At 52.9% G+C, this 27510-nt stretch overlaps 1 protein-coding gene across 1 annotated transcript in view; it reads left to right on the top strand.

The window, feature by feature from the left end:
• Window positions 1-363: 363 nt before the first annotated feature.
• LOC135898212 (uncharacterized) overlaps window positions 364-27510 on the top strand; it is a 33072-nt gene continuing 5925 nt past the window's right edge. Inside the window, exons 1-2 of the mRNA XM_065427090.2 lie at window positions 364-743; window positions 25949-26218. Of these exons, the coding sequence (XP_065283162.1) occupies window positions 638-743; window positions 25949-26218 (376 nt within the window). The 5' untranslated portion in view covers window positions 364-637. The remainder of the gene's footprint in view (window positions 744-25948; window positions 26219-27510) is intronic.

Below are 27510 nucleotides of genomic sequence, written 5' to 3'. Positions count from 1 at the left end.
TTGAGCCGCACGCCCGCAGCGGCTGTAGAATCAGCGCCGGGCTCGCCGGCAGAAGCACTCAGCCAGCGACCATTGATAAAGCGCCATCACGCGGAGCCGCGCGGCAGCTGCCGGCACTCAGCGGCGAGGAAAGAAACGAAAAGATAATAGGCACAATTAGGGGGCCCTAATGACCCCCCGTACCGCGTGCACTCAACATGAGCCAATCGGAGGGCACGTCTAGCCAGCAGCGGCCAATCACAGAGAGGAGAGCGGTAAACTCTAGCGAGCCGGGCCTCCCCGAAAAGTTTGCCCGCGTGAGCGAGCGCTTGTGGCGCCTCCGCGTCGTCTGCTAGCCTGTCGGCCTCGCAAGGCACGTTCGCCGCGCACGCTCATCAGACCGGTCGTAGTCGGAGGCCGTCAGGTCTGGCGTGCGTGTATCGCGGAGGCTCACTTCACGAGTGTCACTCGTGGGATTCGCATCGGCACGAACGTTCTCCTCGGGTGTGTGCGTTATCCGACAACGAGTGTTATGTGCATTTTGGCTTCGAGCTAACCGATCGTCGACGGACGAGACCTTGTGGTCCACAGCGTGTAGCGACGCCGCTCCGGGTGTGTGCTTCGGGACGCGTCGTCTGCTCAGCAGCAAGAATCCAAGATGGCAGCGCCCGGCCGTACAGCGAGCGGAGCAGCCAGTTTGTTTGCAAGGACCCTATGCGGACTGCTGCTCTGTGTTCTGCTGAAATGCACTGTGGTCGCTTACGGTGAGTTTACCGAACATCAACCCTGCTGTGTCTCGCGATTGTATCGCCTAGAGTTGCCGTCCGCGGCATGCGTCTGGAGCGTGGTCGGGAGCGACTCGGAGCTTAGCCAACTTTACATGTGCCTCCTTCTCTCTATACTTCGTTCGCTGCTCTTAAATGTATCGCTGTTCCATTCCCCATCGCAAAGAGCTGTCAGTGTGGCAGTCTCACCTTTGACGAGCTTCGCCATTCGTCTGCAAACTTTTCGCAAAAACTTCGTAATTCTAGTGTCCTTTGAAAGGTATCGGCCGGCGTGTGCGAAATCATCAGCCCCTTTGCGACAGTTCACATCGTTGAAAAATACATTCATGATCATCGGGATCGGTCTGATGAGAGCTTCGTTAAACCCGGCCTCGGCGCGGTGTGCTTGTGTGGCATCGTGCTTCCGCGTTTGCTCCGCGCGCATGCGTTAGCGCGTTAGAACGTGACCTGGAAGGGAAACATGTAAACGCACGCCCCGCCGCTCCTCGCCGTTCCGTTACTGTGGCCGGCGTTGGTTGCGTCAGCGGCGGCATCGCTCAAGCGCGAACAGACGTCTGGCGTCGCGACGACCGTGGTGGCGCCGCCGCCGCAGCAGCAGTAGTAAGTGAAACAGTTGGAGCTGACGCCGGCCGGGCACCTGTCTTGTTTGTAGGAGCGGGCGCGCGCCGGCTCAGCGTGCTCTCTGGAGTGTCGCGAGGAGAGCGGGCGTCCTTGCTTGCTAGCGAGGCTCGGTCACACGGCGCTAGCCGGCCTTTTCTCGAGCCTGGCGAAGCCTTGTGCGCCTGGTGTGGTGCAGGCGTGAAATCGAGGTCGGCGCAGCCAGTTTTCCGAAGGACCGGCCGGCCGGCGGCAGAACCAGCCCCCAGCGCGTTTCCCTTTTCCGGGATCATCGTGGCCGATCCGCTCGTTCATCACGATCTCCCTGCTTTTATTTCTTTCTACTCCTCGAAGTGCTTTTCTGTTCCTCGAGGCGCCTTAGAGCGACTAACCTGTGCGAAATCGTTTCATTACGCGACCTCAAAGCAGGCTCTGCGCTATCCTCTTGGGAGCCGCAATCAGTGATCAAATGTCGCGGAACTTTGAGCAGAGTCGTTGATTTTGTCATCGCGGGCTCTAGTAGAGAGACATGTAGGGTGATTTACGAATCGTCTTTACATAAGCCGGCGTCCTGCTTTTGCATTATTGAACCCGCCACGGTTGCTTAGTGGCCGTGGTGCTGGGCTGCTAAAAGCACGAGGTCGCGGGACCGAATCCCGGCCGGCCACTACGGCCGCATTTCGATGTGGTCGAAATGCGAAAAGACCCATGTACTTACATTTAGGTGCACGTTAAATAACCCCCACTACCGCGTGCCTCATAACCAGATCGTGGCTTTGGCACGTAAAACCCTATAATTTGTTTGTTGTTGTTTTTTTTTTCATGATTGTGGGGCAGAACTGTGGAGGCTCCGTGAAAACAAGAATCGAAAAAAAAAAAAAAACAGGGCCGCGTAGGTTTCGCGCGTCTTCAGCTGCGACGTTGCGACATGCCCGGGGCCAACAAAACGAGTCCGGCCAGCGCCGAACGAAGGGAGCGCGCTGCTCCCCGAGCTTCTCGAGCTGGCCTCCCCCTCCTTGCGCCGCCAAAGGAATGCTTTCCCGGCGGCGCTTCGGTGACCGGCACAGGCTCGAGGAACTCGGGGGAGGGGGTTGAGGGGGGCGACGTCCCAAGCGAGGCGCGCCATCGCCGTTGACAGCCGGTGTCAGCGCGTGTAGTAAAATCTGCTGCGACCGACCGGCGCGGCTATGCGGTGACATTCAATGGCAGAATGGGTGTTTGCGGCAGATCAGCTCGGCGGAAGCCCGCAATGTAGAGGATGTTCGATGGAAAGGAAAAATCGGCATCCACCTGAAGGTAGCGCACGGTACGAAGGAAACCCGTGGAAACGTAAACCTTCCTCCGCATTGGAAATTTGCACGAAACTGTTGTTGTTAAAAAGTTTATTAACCACAAGATGTTTCCGCCCCCAGGAAGTGGATTGATTTGCACCCGCCGCGATATACCTATGGTTTTGCGTTGCTTGCTAGAGGTCGCGCGTTCTGATGAAAGCGAAAATAGAAATTAAAAAAAAACTATCATTTACATAGATTTAATTGCATGTTAAAGAAACCCTGGTAGTCGGAACTAATCCTGAGAGTCCCATTATACTACGTGCCTGGCAGTCATACCATCGTTATGCCTCCCAAAACACTAGATTTTTTTTTTAATTTTTAGAACTGGTTTGCCATGTTCAATGCCCCTGTTATTCGAGTTGTCGATTTATTTGGCCTCATTCTGCGACCTGCCTACCTCGTTGTAAGTTCACATGGTAGAGCGACCAGCATGAGAATGCGTCATGGTCCCGATTTCGATCCCCGGACCAGCACGAATTTTGTTGCGACGCTGAGTAGCCCCCCCTGCACAAATTTGTTGCTAGAACGAGGAAGAAAACTTACGGCACAATTCCTCGCCGAAGACGTGCGTGTGGTCTTCACTGCAGGCGCACGCAGCCGGCGTCAGAAAGTTTACGGACCGCGAGGTCTAATGAGACGTTGAACTTCCGAGCAGTTTCTGATTGTAGCCAGTTAAGCCGGGTATAGAACTCTGCTTCGCTAGCATACACTAAATACAGGCTGGAAATTCTAATACTTGGCCGCTTGCCCACACTACGGGAATGTTCATGTTTGTTTTCATATGTCGCGGCCCGTAAAGTTTTGCCGCGGACCGTATGCGAGCACGAAAGGAGCTGCCCAGAGTTGAGACCGTAATTTGCGATTCGCGCTTATTTACAGTCACATGGAAGAATAGTTCATTGTCTTTGACTTAGACGGCCTTGTCTTCGACATCAACTGCGACATCTACGAAGAGTATACCGCGATTTCGTGATAGTTATGTCTTACTATAAACGAAGCTAACTCCAACAAACTTCAGTCGCTCTGCATTGCGTTCTCTCGCATAGCTGCGCTCCCAGGGAACAGCTAGGCCGCTGCTGAAGCACATAAGTTGAATAGGATAGCAGCACAACGTGATGTATACCGGTGCTCGAGCTCTTGAGGCGGTGGTTGTGCGCCGATTACCCTCCACGCGAGTTGCAGTGGAGTAAGTTCACAGTCATGGAAGGAGGAATGAATCACGGCTTGCTTATTCCCTTGCGCGTGCGCATTTTTTTTTTTAGGCCTTCGCGTGAAAATCCACTAGATAATCCTACATGTTTTCCTTGTCAGCTCTGATATTAACGAACATTTTGCTGGTGTTTATAATATAAAGTACCGTGTGACATAATTGGCGCGTTCTGCGCCCCTTCTTTGTTTGTTGTTCGTCTTCAACGTCCATCATATATCCGGAGTATGCGTCAATTTGTAGCAGTGTCTGTTGGTAATAGTAGATGTAGCAGACCGGTTTGTGGCAGTATGGGCATGAATAGCCACTGTGGGGAGATGGCTAAAAATCAATAAAAAGTAAATAAAACGCAAGTCGAATGTAGACATCTTGTTGTCGGTAGAGAGGGGGTGGAAAAGACAGAATACAGATAAAATTAACAATAATTAAAGTCACGTCTTCGTTTACATAGTCTTCGCGGTGGCCTTAAGCGTGAAATTTCAGCGCTATTATTTATTCACCATGTTCTAGAGCATCCCGGAGCGCCGGGATTGATGATGATGATGATGATATATGTTCACCCTTCGTAATCAGGCGGGTGTGGGAACCAATCCGCTAGCAAGTTCGATTGAATTAACAGTGTCTTCAGGTGCCGAAGCTGTCGAATGTGAGCAAACACCGTTGCTGTGCAGGAAAAAAAAAAAGTTTTGTTTGCGGCTTTGAAGAAGTCACCGAGCGTCAGGTCTACTTTTGATTTGTTATGAAGACTTAATAAGCAAGCTTTATTGCTCCAGGTAAGCGTCGTCTTCGTTGTTTTCGTACCGAAAGAGAGAAGTTTCTATTTTCGGCTTCCGCCATTTACCACCGAGCGTCAGCCTCATGCGCGCCTGCGCAACTAACCGCCGAGAATGGGTAGTGCAATCAGCCGCGAACTCTTTATTTGACGGACAGCACCTCGTTAGCGGGAGAGATAAATGACGAGTAGATCACGTGCGTGCGGCGACGGGCACGCTGTTCTAGCTGTTCTCCTTGGCGGGAAATAATAACACGGGAAGCGACAGGGACAAACGGCGAACCGTGTCGGTGCAATCGCGTCCGTATAGCTCTTTTGTTACGCTAAAGCTGTGCATCACTGTTTGGCTTCGGTACAGGTGTGACGAAGTGGCCAGGATGCACCCTATAGATGCGCACGTGGGCAGGGCCAATAAGGCCCATACCGTCGGACACCATTGGTCTTAAGGAAACCAATGTTGGCCCTGCATTTGCTTCTTCGTGGTGTCCGGGTAGTTAGCAACAAAACTGAGCGCGACACTTTAATCAGTTCCTGTTTCTCTGTATAGACGAGCGCACGCCAAGTTTCGCCCGAGACGCCAGCGCTCGTTTCTCCCCTGGCGGCACGGTTTCCAATCCCCCGGGGGTTTGCTTCCGCCGGTTCCCTTCGCTCGCGCTGAGCCAGACGAGGCCAGGCTGAGCGCGCGCTGCACGCGAGAAGGCTTTCTCGCGCTCGCTGCACGCGAGAAGGTGTAGGTTTCCGTCGCCGCTTCCCTTCGCGGTCGCGCCCGCGTTCAGTTCGCGCTGCGCGCGAAACGTCTCTTGTTTGCGACGGCGCCTCTTCGGATGACCGGAAATTATTATTGTGTTGTTAACTGTCACGACAGCAATGTAAACATGAAAAGGTTGATGCCACCAGTGAAATTATACCGATTCACAAGAAAATGGTACGAAAGAAGCAGACGACAGACATGGATTACTGCGGTGCGCCGAGCGAAGTAAACATCTGGCAAACGAAGCGAGATCGTTTATTGATCACTCCTGAGTGTATGACGGTTTCTATATGTAACCCACGTGAAATTAATAATTACTCGGTACATAATCCTTTTATTCATATAAAAACTTTAAGTTAAACGAGCGCTTGTCCTGTCTTCTTTCTCGTGTTTCGTTTGTGTGTGCGCTGTCTAAGAATGGAAACCACGTCTGTTGTATGCGCTAGCAGTGGCCGAAGTTCACGCGTGCCGAGAAATTGAATATGTGCATGATGCATTGAACATGACCGGAGTTCATTCCCGCTTCACCACCGCACCGATCGATCGGGTTACTGGACGATACACACCCGCGTCTTGGTCGCGCCGGCATTGCTGAAGCAGGAATGATTAATAATACTTTCAACTTCCGTCTCTTGAGTACTGTTAAAAAATGACCAAGCTGTCTACATTGCTGCCTCTATTCCATATTGTAGGGGACGTACTAGTTAAAGTTGTGTGCGCATGTCGTACTTGTGCTATGCAGCGATATATCTTGTTTATTTCCGCACAGTGTCGATAGAAGTCCGTTGTCGCCATCAGAGACAACACGGATTTGTAGCAAACATAATGTGAGAAACTGCAAAAATGACTTTAGCTCGTAGGTGCCGTATGTATGTGCCGCATCGTATGTGCTGACGATTTTTCCGGCGGCACATACGATGTCGTTTTCAATTACCTGCTCTGCGTCCCTTACATGGTTAAGCAGACGCTGCCGTTTCGCCGCATTGCAGCCATAAAAATAATCGTCAAGCGTACCGATCTTCTTAAAGGCAAATATAGCGTGTGCAGTTTGTTTCACACTAAGGGGAAAACTCGGAACGTATTGCGTCGCGATGCGGCAAGCAATGGAGTCGTGCGGCGGCAGCAGCTCGAGCAGGCGCACACGCTTGAGGGGCAGTGCCGTGATCTGCGTCGTCTGCTACGGCGGCGCGCGCTGGCCGCATTTTCGGGAAGCGTGGTACTGTCAGGGGCAATGCACCGATTTCATCGGTACTGCGGGAACTGAGCTGATATTCTTTACTAAACGTTGTGCGTCGCCACACTCTGATCCTTCATTGGCGATAATGGAGTTCCACAAACTTCTTTTGACAACATGGTTCATTTGTTCTTTCGAAAGGCCGGAGTACTGAGCGTGTGCACGTATATTTCTTCACTGTGTGTGCTACCGTAATGAGCAGCGACAAAACGCACCAAGATGTGCGCGCAACGTGCTCAGTCTTTGTTTGACTCGAAAGGAAAACAAAGCACTCAACAATGGGAGTCGAACACGGTGAAACAAACGGACACGATTAAATGAACGTTGTAGGCTCAGACAATGAGCTGGAAGTGATTTTTCTCGATAATCTTTCGCTACACCAGACAGACCCTGCCCGCCGGTGGGGAATTGGACACGTCACGCTCGGAACTTCAGTTAGTATCTCGTCATGTCCCCAGCGGCAGCGATGACAGCGCTCATCCTGGAAGGCAGTGAAGTGTAGAATGACTTGATCAGGGATGTGTTCATTCGCTGCACGTCTCAGTCACTGACGATGGTGGATCGAAGCCTATCCTCGGGCGACTGATAGAGGGGATGTTGCGCCAGCGATACTTTCAACGAGCCCCAGACATTTTAAATGATGTTGGCGCCCGGGGATTGAGGCGGCCGCTCCAAGAGAGTGACTGCGCGCTCTTCTAGCAGTTCTTGCACAGCACGAGCAGTGTGGATCGGCGTCCTATCGCGTTAGAATATATAGTCGCCTTCCAGAAACGGGCCGTCAAGAATGTATGGAATCAGTACGTCGTCTATGACTGCCATGCAGCGATGAACTTACATTCGAGGCGTATCAGTGGGCGTCGCGCAACGCTTAGCAAAGAATACCGGCTCCTTTCACGCAGTAACGATGTGATCAGCGCCCTGCACCTGACAGTAGAACGTTTCTCGACAATGCGGCCAGCGTGCGTCGCCGTAGCAGACGACGCCGTTCAAGATCCCGCCCCTCGAGCATCTGCGCGAGCTGCTGCCGCCGCTTTACTCAAGCGCTCGCCGCATCGCGATGCAATGCGCTTCGAGTTTTCCCCTAAATGTGAGAGAGACTGTACACCGCCCTTCGAAAGAAATGTCCACGCGCACACACCGCGCGCGGCGCGAAACGTGCCCAAACACGCGCAGTGCAGGAGGCAATCAAGGCGGCGCGAACGAGAGATGGGAGAGGGGCACCACCGGCTAATAGAATTTTGCTCCGCATGCGGCGCTCTCAACGCCGGCGCAGCAGCGCCGCTCTCGGTGCCGTTCTTGTCTATAGTCGGCGACAACTTAAGAATGCAGTGACAGATGCACCGCTGTACTACTCGAAGAGAGCTCGTACGGATGCGCCAGCCACTTGCGTTCGTGCATTTACGTGACGTCACGGTCGACGCTCCTTCCATCGACATATCTCTAGAACTATGTTTTGGCGCGCAGAAGCACAGAGAGCAGACGTATCGCGGTTTTGTGGGCGGAGCTGCTGCCGAACTCTTATTCCCTGCCAGCGCGTGTGTAATACGTAACATTACGAATGTAATTATGTAATTTAATACTTCATTATGCAATTTAGTACCCTCATGTGTTCAGCGAGGGGTCCTTATGTGTGATTAAATAATTATAAGTACGGTTGATTACGTGCACTTTCCGTTATTCTATGCCCATTTTGGCAAGGAAACTCTACATCGGCCGCACACCGCGCAATGTTGACCCAACGTTGGCATCGCAGTAGTACTTGGGTTGCGAGCAGCAAAAGGTCGTGTCGCAATTGGCTAGATTTGTATGTTTTTTTTTGTAGGCACCCTGTTAGTTCTTCGAGAGATTCTTGCGGGAAGGCCACAAGCTATTCGAATGAAGGGACAGTCAGTAACGTTACTTTGATTCACGGTGCTTCAACTCTGGCACGCGGTCGTCGCGTGACAAATTATTGCGACGTGCAAACGTGATAATCGTAGCGCGAAATTTAGGATGTAATTATGGTATAACGTGTAAAAACAGCGTGAAGAAGAGTTTTGAGTGTAGCTATAGCGATAACTGTATAATCATTGTAGAAAGGATGTAGAAAGGAAAACTGAGCGACAAAAAAGACATTTTCAAAAGGTAGACACTGTACTAATGACTATAAACCTAGTAAACTATTGTCAGCTAGAAGTGATAAACATATTCCTTGTCTAGGTGTGCTTGTGGGCGCGCTAGCATGCTTTTCCGTGTTGATAGGTGGACCTACCTCCCAATGATTATATACATCTGTTTTTAGCTACTTGTGTCTTTTATGCCGGCAGTTTCCACCTACTTGACAGAGGGTATGACAGAGAGGTCTTTCAGTATGTCGTAGGCAGCGCATTTATTTCTCTACCGCAGAATAAGACGTGGTCGCAGATGCGCAGTTAAATACTGTGCATTCGCAAGTGACTCGCTCGTCGATTGACTTGCGACAGCTGCAGGTTCCACAGCGCTGCACCGATTAAGCGGCAACTCGTAGCAGTACGGAAAAGAAAAAGAAAAAGCGGCGTGCACTAGATCGAAAACAAGCGCTCCCCTTTCTCTCGCGGAAGAGGAATGTTAAGGCGACGACGTGTCGCCCGCCCGTCCTTTGGCCGCGCACAGATACATCACGAATTGCGAGCAGAAGCAGAGAGGGTTCTGGGACAGACGACAACAGGCCATGTGCAGAAGTCGTGTGTCGCGTCTTCCTTCAGGTGCCTGATCATACCGCCTGGATTAATAACCACACTTGTGGGTTGTGGTGTACCGGTGTTCGCGAAGGAGACGAGACAAATGACGTACTGTCAGCGTTCCACTTCGACCTGTATTTTGGCATTTTGCTCCTCGTGGAGATGTTTACTGCGGCGCCAGCGCGGGCCTTTCCGAGGTTGACGTCAGAGCGACTCTATCGGCTCAGGTGTAAAGACGAGTTGCGCTCTAGCCAAGCAGATTGCTTTGGCATATGGCACAAAAGAATCTCAGTTAGTGTTAGCGTTCCCTCGTATTGCCATTATTATTATTATTATTATTATTATTATTATTATTATTATTATTATTATTATTATTATTATTATCTCATTGTTTTACTTCTCGCTGCGTCTGCCGCATTTCATTTGTCTGCCAGCTTCATTACATAGTGTCGGCTTTCGAAATTTCCGATAGTTTTCTTTATTACTATTATTTATTGGCGTATGTGGCTGACAAGTGCCTCAAAGCAGCTCTTTCTCTCTTTCTTTGCTGAGAAGCGCAATGCGGTATTTCGTATTTCTGATGGGCAGCAGTGGTGCACGTTTCTATGAGTGGCGCAAAATAGTACAAATGTTCATCCGTGTTGTCACTGGATAACAGCACGGATGAACGCGTATTTTTCGGCTTACACAGCGTACGCTCACATGTTAGTGTTACGTTTTTCAGTATTCTACAAGCAACGATTTGCTAATACAGCCTAAGGTTTCTCTTCAGCGTTCCTTTAAAGTAACTGGATCATCGGTTCACAATTTTTTAAGACCTCTACGCCACGGACATTCTTATAAGCGATGATGCTAGATTACTTAAGGGCGCCCTGCATAATCCCGAGACTTGAAGACAGACCAGGAACATTATCTCTTCTCAAATAGGTTGTTACTACCGACCGGCGTGTTCTGAACGGGAAAATGCATTTTCTTTTTTGTCTTAAACGACACGGTTAAATGCATGCACCGAGATGAAGATGTAGCATTGTGTGTTGGGCTGGCATGTATTTATATGCCGATTCCTGAATTTTCGCGTTATCTCGGTGTACTCGAAAAGCACTCCACGGGTGACCGTGACGGCAAGACTGTCTGCACCAAATCAGCGTCAGGTTTCTCGCAGGCTGACTGCAAGAACGTTATTAAACTACTTGGCGCCGCAATTCCGAGTGCATATGATATCATATCCTGAGCAAACACTTTCTACCTAACGACTTCCAGAGCTATAATTTTGCAAATGTTTGAAGACAGCGCATGCGATATCATATAAAGCGCAGGGAGTCTCTGAGAGATATTAAATTCAATGAGATTTCTCCTTCGCTTGGAGGGAAGTCGTCCTTTCCAGCAGTGGCACGAAAAAATAAAAAAAAGGAATAGCTTGGTGAACGCACGATGAAATGAAATTTCATCCTCCGTACGAAAGGAAAGCTGGAGGCAAGAAACAACCGCGGCGTCAATGAATATCACGAACTGGGACTGTGAATAAATAGGACCGCGAATAGGCAGCAGGTGCAACATGAATGAAGTCTCAGTAGCACCATCTTCGTACAGCGTTTTATACCTGATACAAAGCCGACCAAGGCGCTATATTGCCTACGTCGGCGCTTATTTATGACCATTAGTGAGCAAGAACTCGGTAACGCATTCTAGTGTTCTTGCGAAATGCTCGTCTTCGCAGCTGCTTTGCAAGTACATAAACGGAGCATCGTGTAGAGCCACGTATATTCAACTTCTATAGCGAATGACCCCGCGGACAAACGGAAGCACAGGCGTTGTTCCTGGAAGCACGTTGTCAACAAAGCACAGCGGACATTGATACAGTGAGCGTACTGGGCTAACAAAGTGGCCTGTGAGCAAATGCTCACAATATTGTCTTACGTGGAACTCGCTCGGCTAAAACACACAATTCTCAAAGATGTTGCGAAAACCGTAGTGTCTACTTGTGCGATCTGTCGCCGTTTACGAGGAGGATTATGATGCAACTGTACATAGACTCTCTTACCTGCATTAAGTACTCCTCTCCTGTATTCTCTCTCCCTGTCCTTTACTCCAATGCTCCTGACTACAGTCTACTGGCCGCAGTTACTGTGTCAGCCGCTATACTCCCAGACAGTTACAATGCGGCCAGCAGGAGCTTTCTCCTCATCCTGCTTCCATCTTATTTAATATAAAGAGCCAGTTAACGCTACTACTACTACTACTACTACTACTACTACTACTACTACTACTACTACTACTACTACTACTACTACTACTACTACTACAGAGGATAGCTATAGGAGCTGCTAACATAATATTCCTGTTTCCTTACATTGCTTTGCTTTGGTGCCCCTATGGACAGTGTTAAGAATATATCTCGCTCGTAAATATTCGCAAATGGTGTGGAGCACACAATCCTTTTAATCAGCGAACCTAACGATTGATTCTAGTGGGGACTATGGAAGGGTGCGTAGCGACAGCGTGCGCGCGCGCGCGCACGCACACACACACACACACACACACACACACACACACACACACACACACACACACACACACACACACACACACACACACACACACGCACGCACGCACACACGCACGCACGCACGCACACGCACGCACGCACGCACGCACACACACACACGCACACACAAACAACGGAGAGATGAAGAGAACGCGAGCGGTTAAGGGGAGACAGCAACATAAGAAAAACACACAGAGAAAGAGGAGATAAAAAAAGGAAAAGAAAGAACGAAAAACAAAAGAAAACGCGTATGCACATCAACACAAAGGGGCGCGGGAGATCACACTCGTTCAACTAGGTCGCTTGACCGGAGGAGCTTCAGCAGCGCCTTCGCCGCCTCTGGTGTAAATAAAGATCGTATCAGCTGGCACTCCAAGACATCTGCTCAGAAAGCGGCCGATCGTCGAGGCCTGCCAACGCCGTCACGAGCGACTGTCCCTGGGAGGCGTAGCGAGGACTAGAGAAGGCGTCTTGGATGCCTCAACTGTCACAGGTAGCACTGTCAACCATTCCGATGTGACAAGCAAACGCATTCGTAAATGATACTCCAAGCCACAGTCCGCAGAGAACACTTGTCTGTATTCGGCATAGTCCAGATAGAATGCGCCGTCGGAGAGATGGGTTCAGGCGGTGCAGACGAGTACGCTGGAAACCTGGCGTGTTCCACATGTATCCTGTGACATCACGCGCGAGCATGCGAAGCTTTGTTGCCGCATCGGTTCTTGTTAGAGGGATGGGCTCCTTCACGGTATCTTCGTGAGCCCTCCTATAGCAGCTTCATCTGTATGTTTGTTGCCCATAATACCGCAGTGTCCCAGAAGCGACTGACAAGTGATGCCATGTCTTGGTGATATAGCTGTCTTACTTCCAGCACTAGTTGGTATTGTGGTCCACATCGTAGAGCGAATAGCAGACATTGCAGGGCTGCCCTGTAATAGGTCAATATTGACCACCATTGGGTACACACTGGCCCAGTATCCTCTGCTGCTATAGGGTTATGATGTCAATCGTGGGAGGTTTTTTAGGCGGGCGTGATGGTCATGATGGCCTTAGCCGAGCCAGCGGTGGCCATACTTCCTCTGGGCTAGGGGGTGAGCTGAGGCCCCCTCGCGTTCGGGGCAGCGGCAGCTGTTCCCGCTAACACCTGCGGTCTCGGAGGAACCGCGGCTGGAGCGCGGCGGCAGCTGAAAGCGGAGGGCCCGTGTCTGGGGGCCATGAGCAAACGCGGTGAACTCGACTATACTTACACCTCTAGCCCCGCAATCACTGTACATGCACGATACGGCTTAATGGAGGCGTAGGTTAGTTCGCACGGTTCGAATTTCTGCGGACAAGTCACGAACGCCGCGTTGCAGAGAGTCGGGGAAAGGAGGGGAAGAAATTTGTGGAGTAAAAGTACGGTGCGTTGTTCTTGCCTCGATAACGTACTTTTGAAGCGATTCTTGCCTTTCGTTACCAGCATTGTACTGCGCAAACGACCATTCTTTAAAAATAAGTCGCGGGATTAGTCGCATTTTCAGGAACAAGCCCTGACTTTAGACATTCAGAGCCAGTGTTCCCCCATGACGGTTGCGTTTGCGCGCACCAGTTTTATTGTTCCCGAGAAATCGTTTCGTTATAGAGGATAGCATTTCCGCTAGAAGCGCCTTTGGCTGCCGGAAAGAGCAAATTCATAAGCGTTGATGTATATTTAACCGGACCAATGCGAGTATATACGCGTGTTGAAAAGGTGCATATGGCCCGCACGCGGACGCTGCGCATCCACGAATAAATGCGTATCATAATTGTTCTGGCGGTCCAGCGCGCTGACGTAAGACCGACATAAAACGTGTGCATTGGCGTGCCACCAACCTGCAAGCACTGAAACATCCTTTCCGCCTCGCAATATCTCATCCGGCCGCATCCACTAAACGCGCAACCGCGCACGCCATTCGCGAAGCGTTCCTTCTGTTAGCAGCTGAGCGTCTGCAGGAAGCCGGCTTCGGCAAACCGAAACTAAAACTATGCCCATTCTTCACCTGGTTGCTAATCTGAGCACGATAAACGCCACGGGAGAACAACGGGAAATGGACTTCACTGCGGCGGCGGATGCTGGCGGCGCTCAGCGCTAGGAAAAAAAAAAAAGAAAGAAAGAAACCTTTACCTGAGGGTTACACCCAAGACAGACGCGTATCAGGAAGCACGTGCTGGTCTCTTGGCCTTGTTTTGCTGCATTGAAGGCAACCTCGTAGCGGCTTCTAACGGCAAGTGGAGTTTGCAGGCTTTGGCCCCGGCCTCAGCGTTAACAGAGGGCGAGGTAAAACCTCAACGACTCGTTGTCCTTTGTGGTTGCTCGCACTTCTACGCGGTGTGCTTACACTATGCGGGTATTACTCTGCCTTCGCCACACGGTTCTCAAGCACCCCCAGCCACCCATCTTTCTATGTACGTGTCGAAAACTCTGCGCTTTCACCGTGACCTCCTTTTGGAAGGCTCCGCGGTTTGGAAGAAACACGATCTTACCCGTGAGGTGTCGCCCGCCGCGATGGCCGCAAAGCTTCTCCCATGCTGGCCTCCCAGATCACGGAATACCCGTGCTCTTTGAGCACTGGCGTCATGTGAGAAGTCAGACAGCCCATTAAAAACGGTGCTGAAAGAAAGCTGAGGGGTGTTGGGGGAGGGGTGGGGGGAATGAGAAAAACGTAAATGAAATTGTGGGGTTCAACGTTACGAAACTGCACAGATATAGTGGAACAACCTGAGATCTATATGCGCAGTGCACATAAAAAAGAAGAAAAAATATGCTTAAGCCAGTAGAGCTAAATGCAAGGCCGTGATATCCTTTTCTGTGTTGTGGCAGTTCTGCTAATCGTAAGCTTTTAAAGATGATCGCACCAAGCGTCACTCGCGTAACACGTAGAAATATGCGGGCTCGAGAGCTTTTGACGTGACGTCACAGCTAAAACCGCGGAGGCTTCTTTCTTTTTTCCCCATTTCTTCCTTTCTTTTTCCACAGGAAGCGGTTCAGCGCTCGATGCATTACTACAAGAACAGCCGTTGATTTCAGGGCCGGGTGGCGGGGAGGAGACGGCAATCTCCGCCGCAAGCTGTCCAGTGTGCACACACCGCCGACAGGTCGCGTCAGGGGAAAGCCGCTCGGTCTTCCGTGAACAATGTGCACGGAGGGCGGCACCGGCCGGGACGACGACGACGGACGCCGACGCGACGACGCCGCGGTTTTACCGCCGCCGCCCGTCGACGCTGCCGCCGGCGCGCCGTGACGCGGCCTTTTCCGAGTTGCGCGCACGGGGCTTTTGCCGGCCGGTGCAAGACGTCGGCTGCAATGGGAGGGCGTTGCCTTTAGGCCACGCGTAACGGCGAGCGCGGGTGGCCATGGAATCGGTGGGCTGCGGGACACAAGGCGCCTGTAGCTTTCGCAGGGAAGGCTGTTACAGCCTGTGTGAAACGATCTCTCCTTCGGCATAATTAGTGAGCGCGGGGATCGAAAGAGGAAACCCCGCTGACACAGAGGAGCTGGTTTCAGATGCGGTCGTACGGTTATTACGTGGCACGGCTCGTGTCTACTGACCGCGCAAGGAGCGCTGGAACGGAAAAGGTTAGGTGCATAGTTAAGAGACAAAAAAAGGGCGGTAAGGGTTTAGAGAGCCATAGAGGGTAGCTGATGAGGAGTAAAGGGTGGTAGCTAATGTTTCTGTGTCGAGATGGATGAAATGGTGCCGGGTTGGGCAGGTCATGTAATGCGTAGAACATTTAGATAAAGGGTGCACGGTCTGTCAGAGTAACTGAATGTATGCCAAGGAAAGTAAATCGAAGTCGATGACGGCAGGTAATGTGGTGGCGCGAAGAAATCGGGAAATATCCACGAGGCAGGGCTGATTGGGGGTCGCCGGAAGAAGCCTTTGTCCTGCAGTGAAAATGAAATAGCATGATAATGATGACAATTACTCACTCCAGCACGCGATGCAGCGCTACGCATCTACTTCATCAACAATGCTCCACACGTGATGCGTCGTTGCCTTAATGCTTTTTCGATCATTTCCTCACGAAACGAGTACCCGATCCGCGTGTCGCTTCGAGAAGCGAGATCATAAATCTTGTTCCAAATCTTGCTACGGAATGAGACTTTCATCAGACGTAACATGTGCTCCGATTACACGCTGCTTCATTCCGGCCGGAGACTGTGACCGGCCGGCTTCTCTGGCTCTCCCCGATCCCCTCGGAATATCCAGAAGAAGCGCCATCTTCACGGTCCTGCGGTCTGTGGCGAGCGCGCGCATTGGGGATGGAATACATAATATAGCGTGCGGAGAAACAGTTGGCGGGGCATGGGCGGCCAGCAGGTCTTCGCGAGGCGTGGTTGAGACGCTCGCTAATACTCCCTAATGAGAGTCATAATGCAGGCACCCGTTTCCTGTCCGGCTCATTCTCCGTAAAACGAGAGAACTTGTAAGCCCGCCGGGGGGTAAAAAAAAGAAAAAAAAAGAGAGCCAAAATGATAGTGCTCGTTTTTGCAAGATGCGCAGCTGCTGTGCAGGTCTGTGTACTGTGTTCCGGAGGCATGCGGGGCAGCAGCAGCACGCAAGTCTCGTCGGGGTGGAAAAGCGCGTGACTACTCTAATTCTGCGCCTCCCGTCCTCCTCCCTTCCTACACGCTCAACTGCCCCACGCTATCTCTAGGCGGGCGAAAAAATACCGGCCGGCCGGCCGTGCCGTAGGAATGACAAGGGTCGGGAGTTCGAGTCCCACCGCAGTGGTGCGGAGAGGTGCACACCGCCTCCGAGGCGGTCGAGAGACTTCGACGAAGCGATTACGAAGTGACCTGGCGGCGGCAGCAGCGGCAGTCGTAGAAAGAAACAGCGCGTCGAGCAAAGACACAGCCGTGTGGCGTGCGTGTATGTGTGTGTGTGGAGGGGGGGGGGAAGAGTTCCGTTTGTGCCGGAGGAGGGATTTACTTCTGTGCGCTGCCCCGCCGCTGTCGGAGTGGCGCGTTCCCGCATGTGGATGCCTGCGCCGCTCTGCTCTATCATTACATCTCTCTCCTCTCCGGCGGCACCGGAGGGGGGTAGGGCCTCCCCCGCCACCATCCCTCCTTCGGCGGCTCTCGCTATCTTCTTTTCGGTGCAAAGAAAAATACAGAATACGAGAAAGGTGTTTTTTTTCTCTACTGCCCCCAAGAAACAGGGCGGCCCTTCCTCCGTTTCGTTTCTTTTCTCGTTCTCTTTTTTCACTGCTTCATTCTTTCTTTCCTTCCTGCCACCGCTCTCGGGATGCGACTGTTCTCCTTCAAGGTCGAACATTCGAAATCGACGGGTCCCCCCCCCGGCTCTCTCCTCGACTGTTTTCTCTTTACTCCGCGCTGGGCACCCATTATGCGCTCGCTGCGGGTCCTTTTCCGATGCCCTTCTACTACTTCTTCAAGCTGGCTACAATTTGGGGGCCGGGGCATCCGCCGCGCGTGTAATCGCCGCCGTGGTATGACGCGCAGCGTCTCGGAAAACGGGGCTGGGCTTGCCGCATCGCGCGGCGAAACACAACGGTGTCGTGTGCTAACAGGTCCTGCTGGCTGGTTGGCAGGCCCGGTTGCTTGCTACAAGGTCCTGTAACTCGAGCGGCCCAGAGGCTTGTGGGCGTTTGTATCGAAATCCGTGCCCAGTCCTCTCCGGTTGCCGGCCGCAGCGTTGCCGGCCGTGTGTGGGAACGGCGGCACCAACGCGCGCGCCGGTGTTCTTGGTGTTCGCCTCTGCCCACGGGCGCTGGGTTACCGGCGCAGATCGTTCGCAGTGAACGAGAGGGAAACGGCCAGCCGCCATGGTGGCAATCAGTAGCTAAGATGGCGAATTCCGACAATGCGGTCTACGTGCATACCGTAAGCATTATGAGAGAGACTATCGAATTCGCTCTCACGCAACGGCTACGCTTGGATGGGCCTTCACGTGAACTGCCAATGCGAATATGTAGCCCAAGTGGTCTTCTCGTAATCTCACGGAGTATTCTTATTTATGGCAGGAGTACATGCATGAGCTTCTATGGCGTCTTGGATTTCATTAAGGCTCGGTGCTATCTCTCATATCGCTCATGACAACCGCTTTCATTATCCCTGCGGGAAGCAGTCAAACAGTAATCGTATTACGTGTATCTGCAGGGCATAAGCATTAGGGAAAAAAGAGAAAGAAAGAAAAATTGAAGGAAGGAACTTGTGCTCGTTCGGGCGCGTTTTCGGGCTCTGGTCAATAAGGAACGCCGTAATGGTGGCGGGTATCCGCTAACTTTCCTTTGTTTCGGGCCTCCGTCCCGTGCTTCTTCTTCGTCACATGTCATGACATTCACTATCGCGTCCACGGCCAGCGTACCATTATTATGGAAGCAGACTTGTCACGGCACGCAAGGCCGAGACGCTTCATTTATTTGTTAGATTAAAAAGCGCGGTAACCGGGGGCTATGCAAAGGAAAATAAGAGAACCCACGCACAACAGTTGTTCGCCGCTGTGCGGCGGCTGACTCGGGCCACAACCGAAAAGAAAAAAAAAAAGAAGAAGAGAATCAACCTTTGCGAATGATCTGTCCCTCCGGCTGAAGCGGGAAAACAGAAGACACCCTGCAATTTCCAGCGGAGGCCGCGCGCTCTGGGTTTCTCGTGCGTGCGCGCATCACTTCTCCGGAAATGTGCGGCCAATTACACGCGCGCCTCGCCTCGCATCCACGCCGAACCAGAGAAGGGAAATGAAAGGCAGCTGCGGCGGCGGGACTTCTTCGTCTCGACGCAAAAATTTGAATGTCTGCGTGAAGCTGGAGGCAGGGAGAGGACTGACTGCTTCGGCGTGTGACGGGCCGCACTTTTCACTTTATTTTTCGGGCGAGCCGTCAGCGTCTAATGACGGGGTGGGGGGGGAGACTGCCTTCAAACCGGCGGCATGCAGCATCTTGGCGGAGAGAGACGCCCGCCGCCGCCTGCGGGCCCCGCACGGCGTCGTGAGTGGCGCGCGACTCTCCCCCATCAGAAAAGCAACTGCCGCCGCAGCAGCACTAGCTCCGAGCGACCCTCCGCCTTTTCCTCCTCTTCATCAAGCTTGTTTTTGCTTTTCTGCACCCTCTCCTTCTGTTTGCTCGGCCGGCATTCTCAGGAAGGAAGGGAGGGAGAGCGAAAGAGGACTCCCCGAGGAGTGTGTGTGTGTTTCTGTTTCCCGGCGACTTGCTTCTGCATCTTTAGCTGCTGCTGTTGCTGCTGTTGGCCGCTGCCGGCCCGTCCGTCGGTCGTCGTCGTCTTCCGAAGCCATTGGAGCGTGCGTGAGCCCGTGCGTCGTGCGTTCGGTCTTCGGCTCTTTCTCGCTCCCGCCGCCGCCGCAGAGCTTTTCCTTCCACCTCACTCCTACTTCCCCCCTCCGCCCCACCACGGGTTATTAGGATAATAACGGAGACCGGTTCTGGCTGCGGTGAGGCGAACTCAAAACTACCCCCCGACCCTGCTTCTTTTCCGCGGCAGCTTTCTTCTTCCGTGGCCGGCCTGCCGGCCTGCCGGCCGAGAGTTGGATTCTTTCAAGAGTGCTGTTGCCTGGTGGCTGTGTTGTTTCGCTTTCTCAGTGAAGCGCAGGGGGCTGGATGGAAGGGGGGGGGGGGGGCGGTTGCGCAGATATGCATCCTTTACTGCCTCTCTCGCCCGGAGCTGTTGGCGTGCTCCTTTGTGCCGCGGCTTTCCACCGAGGAGTTGTTGCGTCCACGTCGATCGTGACGCAGGGTTGCACGCGGAGGGGCCAGCGTCCTTCCACGCCGAGGTGAAGTTAAAGCGAGGCGGAGGGGAAGCGGGGGGGTCGGCGATGCGGCGGCAAAGACAACCGCTCGCGGCGCGCGGCGGTGAGCACGCGATGACTTCTCGTGCCACCGTCCATTTGATAGCTCAACCCCCCCACCGTCGTCCCCCCCTTCTTCCGCCTTCCAATGGTCGAACGTCGGGGGGGGGGGGGGGGGGGAGGGGAAGGCGACTTCTCCTTCGCGAGGCATCGCCAAGTAGCCAGAGCGCGCGGAGGAATTTCGGACAGGACTGGCGTGCACTGAGGCGGCAGTAATAGTAGCTGGCTGGTCGCGGCCCGATGCGCGCGCATGCTCTTTTTGATGCAGAGTTCTGCGGTCGTCCGTGTGGTTGCCGCACCGGATGCGCGCGCGGCCACGGGACGTGAAAGCACGGTGCCTCTGAGGGGGGCGGTGGTTGTCCTTGATGCTGTTGTCTTCGGGAACAGTGCGCATCTAGCCGAGTTGCGGTGCATCGGACTCGACAAACGCGCCCCGCTCTTTCATTCCGGACCACAGGCAAATTGAGGCTACAGTTTTCCAAGCTGGCTGTCAGGTCGCCGAGCTAAAAACGAGGACAAAACACGGAAAGGAAGAAAAAAAAAAGTGACGTGGTAGCACCAGTTATATTGTATGCAGTCACTTGATCACTTGCTGAAAATATTCTATTGTAGACACGTGTTCATGCTCCGTCACATCCACTAACCACAATAATGTTAACAAGTCGCTAGCAAGGCCGAGCCAAAAAATTCGTGCAATATGTGGCAACGAGCGCACTAGCAGACGCACGCTCTGGTTTCTGAAGAAGACGGCGATTGGCTCGACGCGCGATCAGAAGGATCGCCATCCAGCGCAACGTTACGAGAATTTTGTGTAACGTTGATCCAGCCAGCGGCCAGGACTCCTGCCGGGCCGCTCAAGCTCTCTTGGAATAAATGTGGCCGCGGTCGCCAGGCGACCTTCACATATGAGGGGTCGTTAATGCCAACCCTTCTTACGTCTCGTATTCTGATCCAGCCCTTTCTCACGCACAACGCAAGGAAATGTTCTGTAGCCCATATTCGAAGCACTCTTGAACGATGGACTACGCATCTAAATATTTCGTGCCGAAAAACTTAGTTCTAAATATACCTCCGTATCTCTGTTGCGCACCTAAAAAATTGGAATGCCTCATAGGAATCGTGAAGAATAGGCAAAGTGTACGCTAGCGTGACCAGTAGCTCGAGTTTAACTTCTGCCGGATGTAGCCATGCGTAACTTTCATTTATTGTATCGTAAGCGATATGGTATAGCGGCATATTAAAAGAAGAGCCGTGGCGACGGCTAGGCTTATTACACTTTCTCCAATATACTTGGAGAAAGTATAAGACCAATACACTTTCTTCTCGGTGCGCGAGCTTTAGAAAAGTCTTCGGAATTTGGCACAGGACACGAAACTGAAACACGTCTCGGCCTCCTTCTGATCGCGCTGGCAAGGCTGCCGACGGACTACAATGCCTTCTTACTTATTCTTTCTAACGACCTCTCTACGCGTCGTAACAAAGAGCAAACATTATTGAAAAAGAAAAGGAAAAATGGGTGCAGTCGTGACGCCACAGCTTCGAACACAATGTCAACCTTTAAATAGCGCGAGGCTCACATAATTCGTCAAGAGTCTTTCGAAAAAAATGAGCCTGCAACTCATGTGGGAGAAGCTCTCTGTTTTGTCTTTACCTTTCCTGGGCAGTATTAAATTACGTTCACCGGTCTTAGGACGTGCACCGGCGTTTCTCTCACTCTCTCAGTCACGTCTTTTTCGTCGGCCATTAGCAGGAAGAAAAATATGCGCCGGACGTGGTGCGAAAGTGGAGTCTCTCGCACTGCTGGTTCCTGGCTCGCGCGTTTGATGAAGAGAGAGAGAGAGAGAGAGTTGGTTTTCCTCCTCTGCCGCCCGGTTAATGAGTAGTTGGGGGGAGGGGGGGGGGGTGCGAATGCGGTTGAGCGCACTCTGTCGTATACTCATTTTATCTCGTCTCCGGCACAACGAAATGGCGCGCTGCTGCTGCTGTTGCTCAGTTCTCCTGCAGGCAGCGCGCCTCGTAGATTGCGGTACTGTGGCCGGAGGGCCTTTATTCAACAGCCCATCCGAAGGCCCCTGTGTCTGTGGCGTCCTTAAGCGAAACAAAGATGGGGTTTCCGATGCGAATCCCAGATGCTTCATGTCGCTGAGAGTGCGACGAGAAACAATTAGCGAATAAAATAAAAAGAGGGAAGTCATTTCGAGAGGAACGTGACTGCACGAGGAAGGAAGGACGCGTCAGTGGAGACTGGTTCGAAATGGATGCCTCGAAGTGTCTCTAGAGAACACGGCCCCGAGATCGTTCTTCTCCATGCAATTTCGCGTTCCCCCAACCAGCGCAGCCGGTTGCTTTAGAGAATCTTCTGGCTTCTTACGGCACAATGCCGCCCTCCCTCCCCTCCTCTCTCCGCGCGCGTATTGTCGCCGCCATCCTCGCTTCTTACCTTAGGAAGTATCCTTCTTGACGTAAAAATTGTAACAGCGCAAACACATGCAACCACAAAGTAACAAGGACGAGACACGAAAGACACGAGCGTTACTTTGTGGTTGCGTGTGTTTGCGCTGTTGCAATTTTTATGTCAAGTATGCACCAACTCGCCCAGAAAGAAGTTTTAATGAACTACCCTTCATGCCGCGCTTTTCGCATAAAACGTGACGCGCAGTACTTGGACTAACTTGTGATGGTGTGCGGGAACAGCTGATGCGCGAAATGGAGGGAGCGCTCGTCTATACGGAATCTCTCGTGCAGTACGGTCTACAGTTCAATGGGACACCCAATTAGTATGCATCAACAAACTCGCACGTGCTGGCTGTGACGCGTTAGCTAGTCCTCTAATGACAATGTCGAGGCCTTCGCGTCAAAACTGTGCCGTAACGCATACTATAACCCGATTCTCTATGTAATTTAGACACCGGACGTCAAGCAGCGGACCTTCTCGTGCAGCAGAGAACCAGGCACATATGCTCGTGTCTCCTGCGGTCCTCGGTTTTCACCCCCCCCGACACACACACACATGAGCGCGCAAAATCTTGGGGTAATCGCGATTCCGCTTTGTCGTCGAAGGACGCAGCCGCGGGTCGGGGTACTGCAGCAGCGAGCGAGTGGCCCACCGTCGTCGGCTCCGGAGCGCTCGGGACCGGCCGCGCAGCGGCGAAGGACCCGCCGAAGGAAACGGCGCGGCGATGCCCGGCAGCGATAGCGAGGTCTCTCTCCCACGAACGCGGCGGCGGTTCCCCTTTTCTGGTGAACGGCGCGGTGGCGGCTGCTGCTTGCTGCTCGTCCGGGGAGATAAGGGACACGCACCGCTCGGAGACGCCACCAGATGCGCGCGCTGTACAGCTTTTGGGAAAGATGAGCTTGCAAAAACGGCGGCTGCCTGCTCAAAAGGAGGAGCAGAAGGGCCGCGGGGTTTGGGGGGAAGGGGGGGCTACTCAAGACCAGACGCAATTTCCTATACCGGTGCGTCCTCTGCCTCGCGAGGGTGCACGTCAGGACGACTGGACGTCGCCCCGGCTCTTCGATATCTGGCCATCGTGCGGTCGTGACAGCTCATTGTGCTCTATGCACAGAGGCTACCAATGCGCAGTTCGTCGAACGTTCCGGATGTGCTCCCCGTTTCACACGGTCTAACTGTTGCCGCGCTGTGAACATAGGTGGCGTCCAAACCGCACCTATATAGCGCCGTCCCGGCGGTGTTATTCCGGGCACGCAGTAATCCTAGCATATCGTCGATTTTTCCATCTTGCCAACTCTGATCGGTCCCATAGCGTTGCCATGATCCATCCCTCAAATTGGTTGAAAACGCCAACACAGCAGGATTGCACTGTGTCCAGGATAGCCCCGGCTTTCTCGCATATGTATAGCGAAACTGCGACATGAGATGTGGTATCACAAATGGTAGAATGTTTCAGAATTTAAGTGGTTGCTCATTGGCCCGTTCTATCTCCATACGCGCACGAGCAACGGCTGTGAAAAAAAAAAAGCTGTTTCGTGATTCTAGCAGTACACCGCTCCCGTGACAGCGTAGCATACACTGTTTCATACTTGCTAGACTCGTAATTTGCGTCCGTAAGTTCTGCAACGGTCAGAGCGTTTTGCTGCCCAGTCATTAAAGTGGAGGTTACTCAGTTGCAAGCAATAAGGCCCCAAGGTTACCCGGTTGGTGTTGAAGCCTATTACTGTTCGCCGCTAATCATCGAGCCACTAAACGTCCGCGGCAAGTCCCGGGAAAAGTTTCGACTCCACATTCCGTCCACTTTTGTTACTCTGTGTGATACCTGTCATGGATTATCTCTGATTTCGGCAGGCGCGATAGCGGTTCGCGATGAGTTGGTCGAGATTCATCAGGCTCCTCGCTTCGTCGGCACAAGCGGACCCACGCCGAAATGGTTCCGATGTATTGTTCTCTTTCACAATACGTCATTCCGCGAACAATGCCGCCTGTGTCGTATAGGTGTGCGTGCTCTGCTTTTCAGTCGACCCGTGAAGTCGTGCCGCGCACCTCTCTCTCCTTCCGAACGCAATCCAGGACGGCCCCGCTCGCGCTCCACCGCCATGCTGTGTTTACAGAATCGCTGACGAGAAGGCCCCTTCCTCTTCGCTTCGCCTGCTGTGCGTAGTGTCCATACAGTGGCGCCAGAGCGCTTTCTACGCTCATTGTTTACGAAAAACCTCTCATTTAAAGGTATATACCGCTTACGCGTGCTTCCAGTTATACCTGAAACACCGCTGCCGCTGCGTGTCAATAAGCTCGTTGCCTAACAGTCGTCCTTCAGCCTTCCAATCGTTCGAGTGTTGACTTTACATCGCCGTTATACCCACAAAGGCGTTACCAACCCCTGCCTCGGTGCAGACCGCGCCGACACAAAATGCCGTCAGCGTCGACCGCGTTGTTGACAAAGGGTTCGCTCTCCCTCCACTTCGCATCTGTTGTGGGCGTTGAGTGTTTATACGACGTGGTACCAGTATATAGCCACTTCCACCCCTTTCAATTCCGGCTGTTTGTTCCCCGTTACGGGGACAAACCGTTCGGCACGAACTGGCATCTCTATATCCCGTGCTGCTGCCGTGTCAGTGCGTCACGGTTTTGTCGATTGTCGTTCCGCTGCCCAGGTCGGCACGCGCCCAAGGAAGGTCCCGTTGTGCCAACAACACTCGAGAGGGGTTGCTCCCGGCGGGGAGGCAGCGAGCGGTGGGGGTGCGGTGGGCGGGCGCGCCGCTGCTCTTCTCGCAGCGGGGAGCGACTCGACACCCCCCGGCCTCCCCCCGACACGACGACGCCGTCTCGCCGCCGCCGACGCCGACACGGGCTGCGGGCGATTTACGACGTGCGGCGGCTTCGCGGCTCGCTGGGATCGCGGCGCTGGCTCGTCTCTGCACCCCTCCCCCCCCCCCCTCCCCCCGCACACACACATTTTCAATGCGTGTGTCGACGACGTGCGTGGACCCATCAGCACCGGTCGATGACGGGCTGTCAGTCGCGATGGTGACGCACACGCACGGCAAAGAACGCGTTCCTCCTGCCAAACGTTGTGTGGATGGAGGCTGTCTGCGTTTGTGCGAACGCGTGGGAATGGTCCCGCAGCTTCCGCTGACGGTCCTTCCCCCTTTCAGGTGTCTTGCGAGTGCGCTGACCGACGAATGCGTGGATGCGATACCTGTTGTGCGATTGCGTTTTGCTTTCTCCTTTCTTTTAGCAGGACAGGCGGGACCTGTCATCGCGAGTCAAACTGGCCCGAGAAAATGTGTTCAATGCTCGGTGGCTTTTTCACTGCATCGAAGCGAACCCGAGATGCGCAAAACTATTAACGGCGCGATTTTAAAGGCGGTGTGGGCGGCATCTAATTTTATGTTGCACAAGGTTATCCACGTTATTAAGGACGAAACTGGCCTTACACAGCATGATTACTGTTTACGGCTTCATCCCTCACCAATATAGTCACCAAAACACAGCGTTCAATACAACTCGTCAGTTACACATATATACTGTTGCGCGCTTTGAATGTCTGCGCGCGCGTGCGCGTGAATGCGTGCGTTTGTGTGTGTGCATGCATGTGGTCGGGTCTTTGTGTGTGTGTGTGTGTGTGTGTGTGTGTGTGTGTGTGTTTGTGCGTGTGTGTGTGTGTGTGTAACGAGCACACGAGTTGTGCGTGTAGGAAGCGCTCTTGACACGCGCCTCTTTTTTTCCGGGTTTCGTTCTCGCAGGCAAGCAGATCACGTGCGCCTGCACGACGCAACACTGCCGCGACCAGGGCACGAGCCGCTGCAACACGACGTCCATGTGCTACACGCAGTACCTGCAGAGCCGCGACCCCAACACGGACCCGATCACGCGCGGCTGCATCAACAGCCGCACGCCGCTGCTGTGCGAGAACCGGCGTCCCGCGGTGCACTCGGCCGCCCGGTGGCCGCAGCTCGTGTGCTGCAGCAGCAACCTCTGCAACGAGGGCATCCTGCCACCGCCACTGCACACAGGTACACATGGCTTCCACTCCACTGTTGCTTTCCTGAAATTACATTCTACTGTGTGCCTTCCACTACTAGAGTATGCCTCTGTAGTTTGAGGCGGAACGTGCAAATATAATTCTGACCTCATTGAACGCGTCCTAAATAAATTTAACACGCGCTCGTCTGGGAAACTCGGGAATGACGCGGCGAGGTTGTGGCATCGTCACCCTGCAGAAGCGCGAGAAAGAAAGCGTCGTTTCTCGGCTCCCCGAAAGTAAGACACTGCTCGATTCGCGCTTGTTTCAAGCTGGAGGAGCCGGGAACAAACGGATGACAGTCAGTGTTGTTGTACGAGAGATCACTGGTGCGGTGGTCATCGCGAAGACATTCAACGGGGCGCAATTATGTAGCACATTCACTGAGGAAGAACGACGCACAGACTCACGTAACGGCGGCAGTTATTTTCCTCCTTGTGTAAATGTACTAATCTCGCTACATTGAACCCCTTCGAGAATAGAAACATTTAGTTAAGCGTCCGTACTAAAATAAGAGATAAAGTTAACCACTGGGCGTTAAATTTCTTTCTTTTTTTTTTTGCGTAGCTCTTCCGCGTTTTCGCATCTGCGAAACCGTCGCAAATGGCAGGCTGCGCTGATTCAGCGTCTGCTCCAAGAAACCGAAACAGAAAGTTCCGTCAAGTTCTACATGCAGGATATACTTGGAGCAGTAGCAAGCCTGCCGAAGTGCGTAGATCTCTGCCACCGTAACTTTCCCGTTATCGCCATAGAAAGTTGACCGCCGCGATCCAGCACCCTGAACCTGGCGGCAACTTTCTGTGGCAGCACGGCGAACGCTACGTGCTTCGGCTCCGTAGCCGTGGTCGTGCTGTCACAGAAAGTTGTCGCCAGCTGTAGGTCGCAGCCGCTGCAGCCAGTTGATCTACAGTTGATTCTGTGCGAGTTGTGATGTTTCGTCGGTGGATTCCAGTCAAACAGCTGGACGATAAAATTTGTAGCACATTTACCCTATAGCGAACACGGACTTGTCATGTAACGCGACAAGTAAAGCTGCTTGCAGCGCCGAACAGTGGAATATGCCCGATGGGAACAAAAAGAGACGCTAAAGTTCTGCGGCTATGATACGCGGATTTTGCCTTGACGAGTGGTAGGAGGCAGTAGTCCATACCCCAACTACGGTGACTTTCCCGACACTTCGTAACAAAGCGCAAACAGAGAAGGGACCAAGTGAAATAGACGAACAACTGCTGATGGTTTGTCTCCTTCACTTTGTCACTTCGTCCCTTGTCTGCTCGTACTTTG

The sequence above is a fragment of the Dermacentor albipictus genome, chromosome 1, assembly GCF_038994185.2.
Source record: "Dermacentor albipictus isolate Rhodes 1998 colony chromosome 1, USDA_Dalb.pri_finalv2, whole genome shotgun sequence".
In the NCBI taxonomy this organism is placed as follows: domain Eukaryota; kingdom Metazoa; phylum Arthropoda; class Arachnida; order Ixodida; family Ixodidae; genus Dermacentor; species Dermacentor albipictus.
This window is presented reverse-complemented; position numbering and strand designations above follow the sequence as displayed.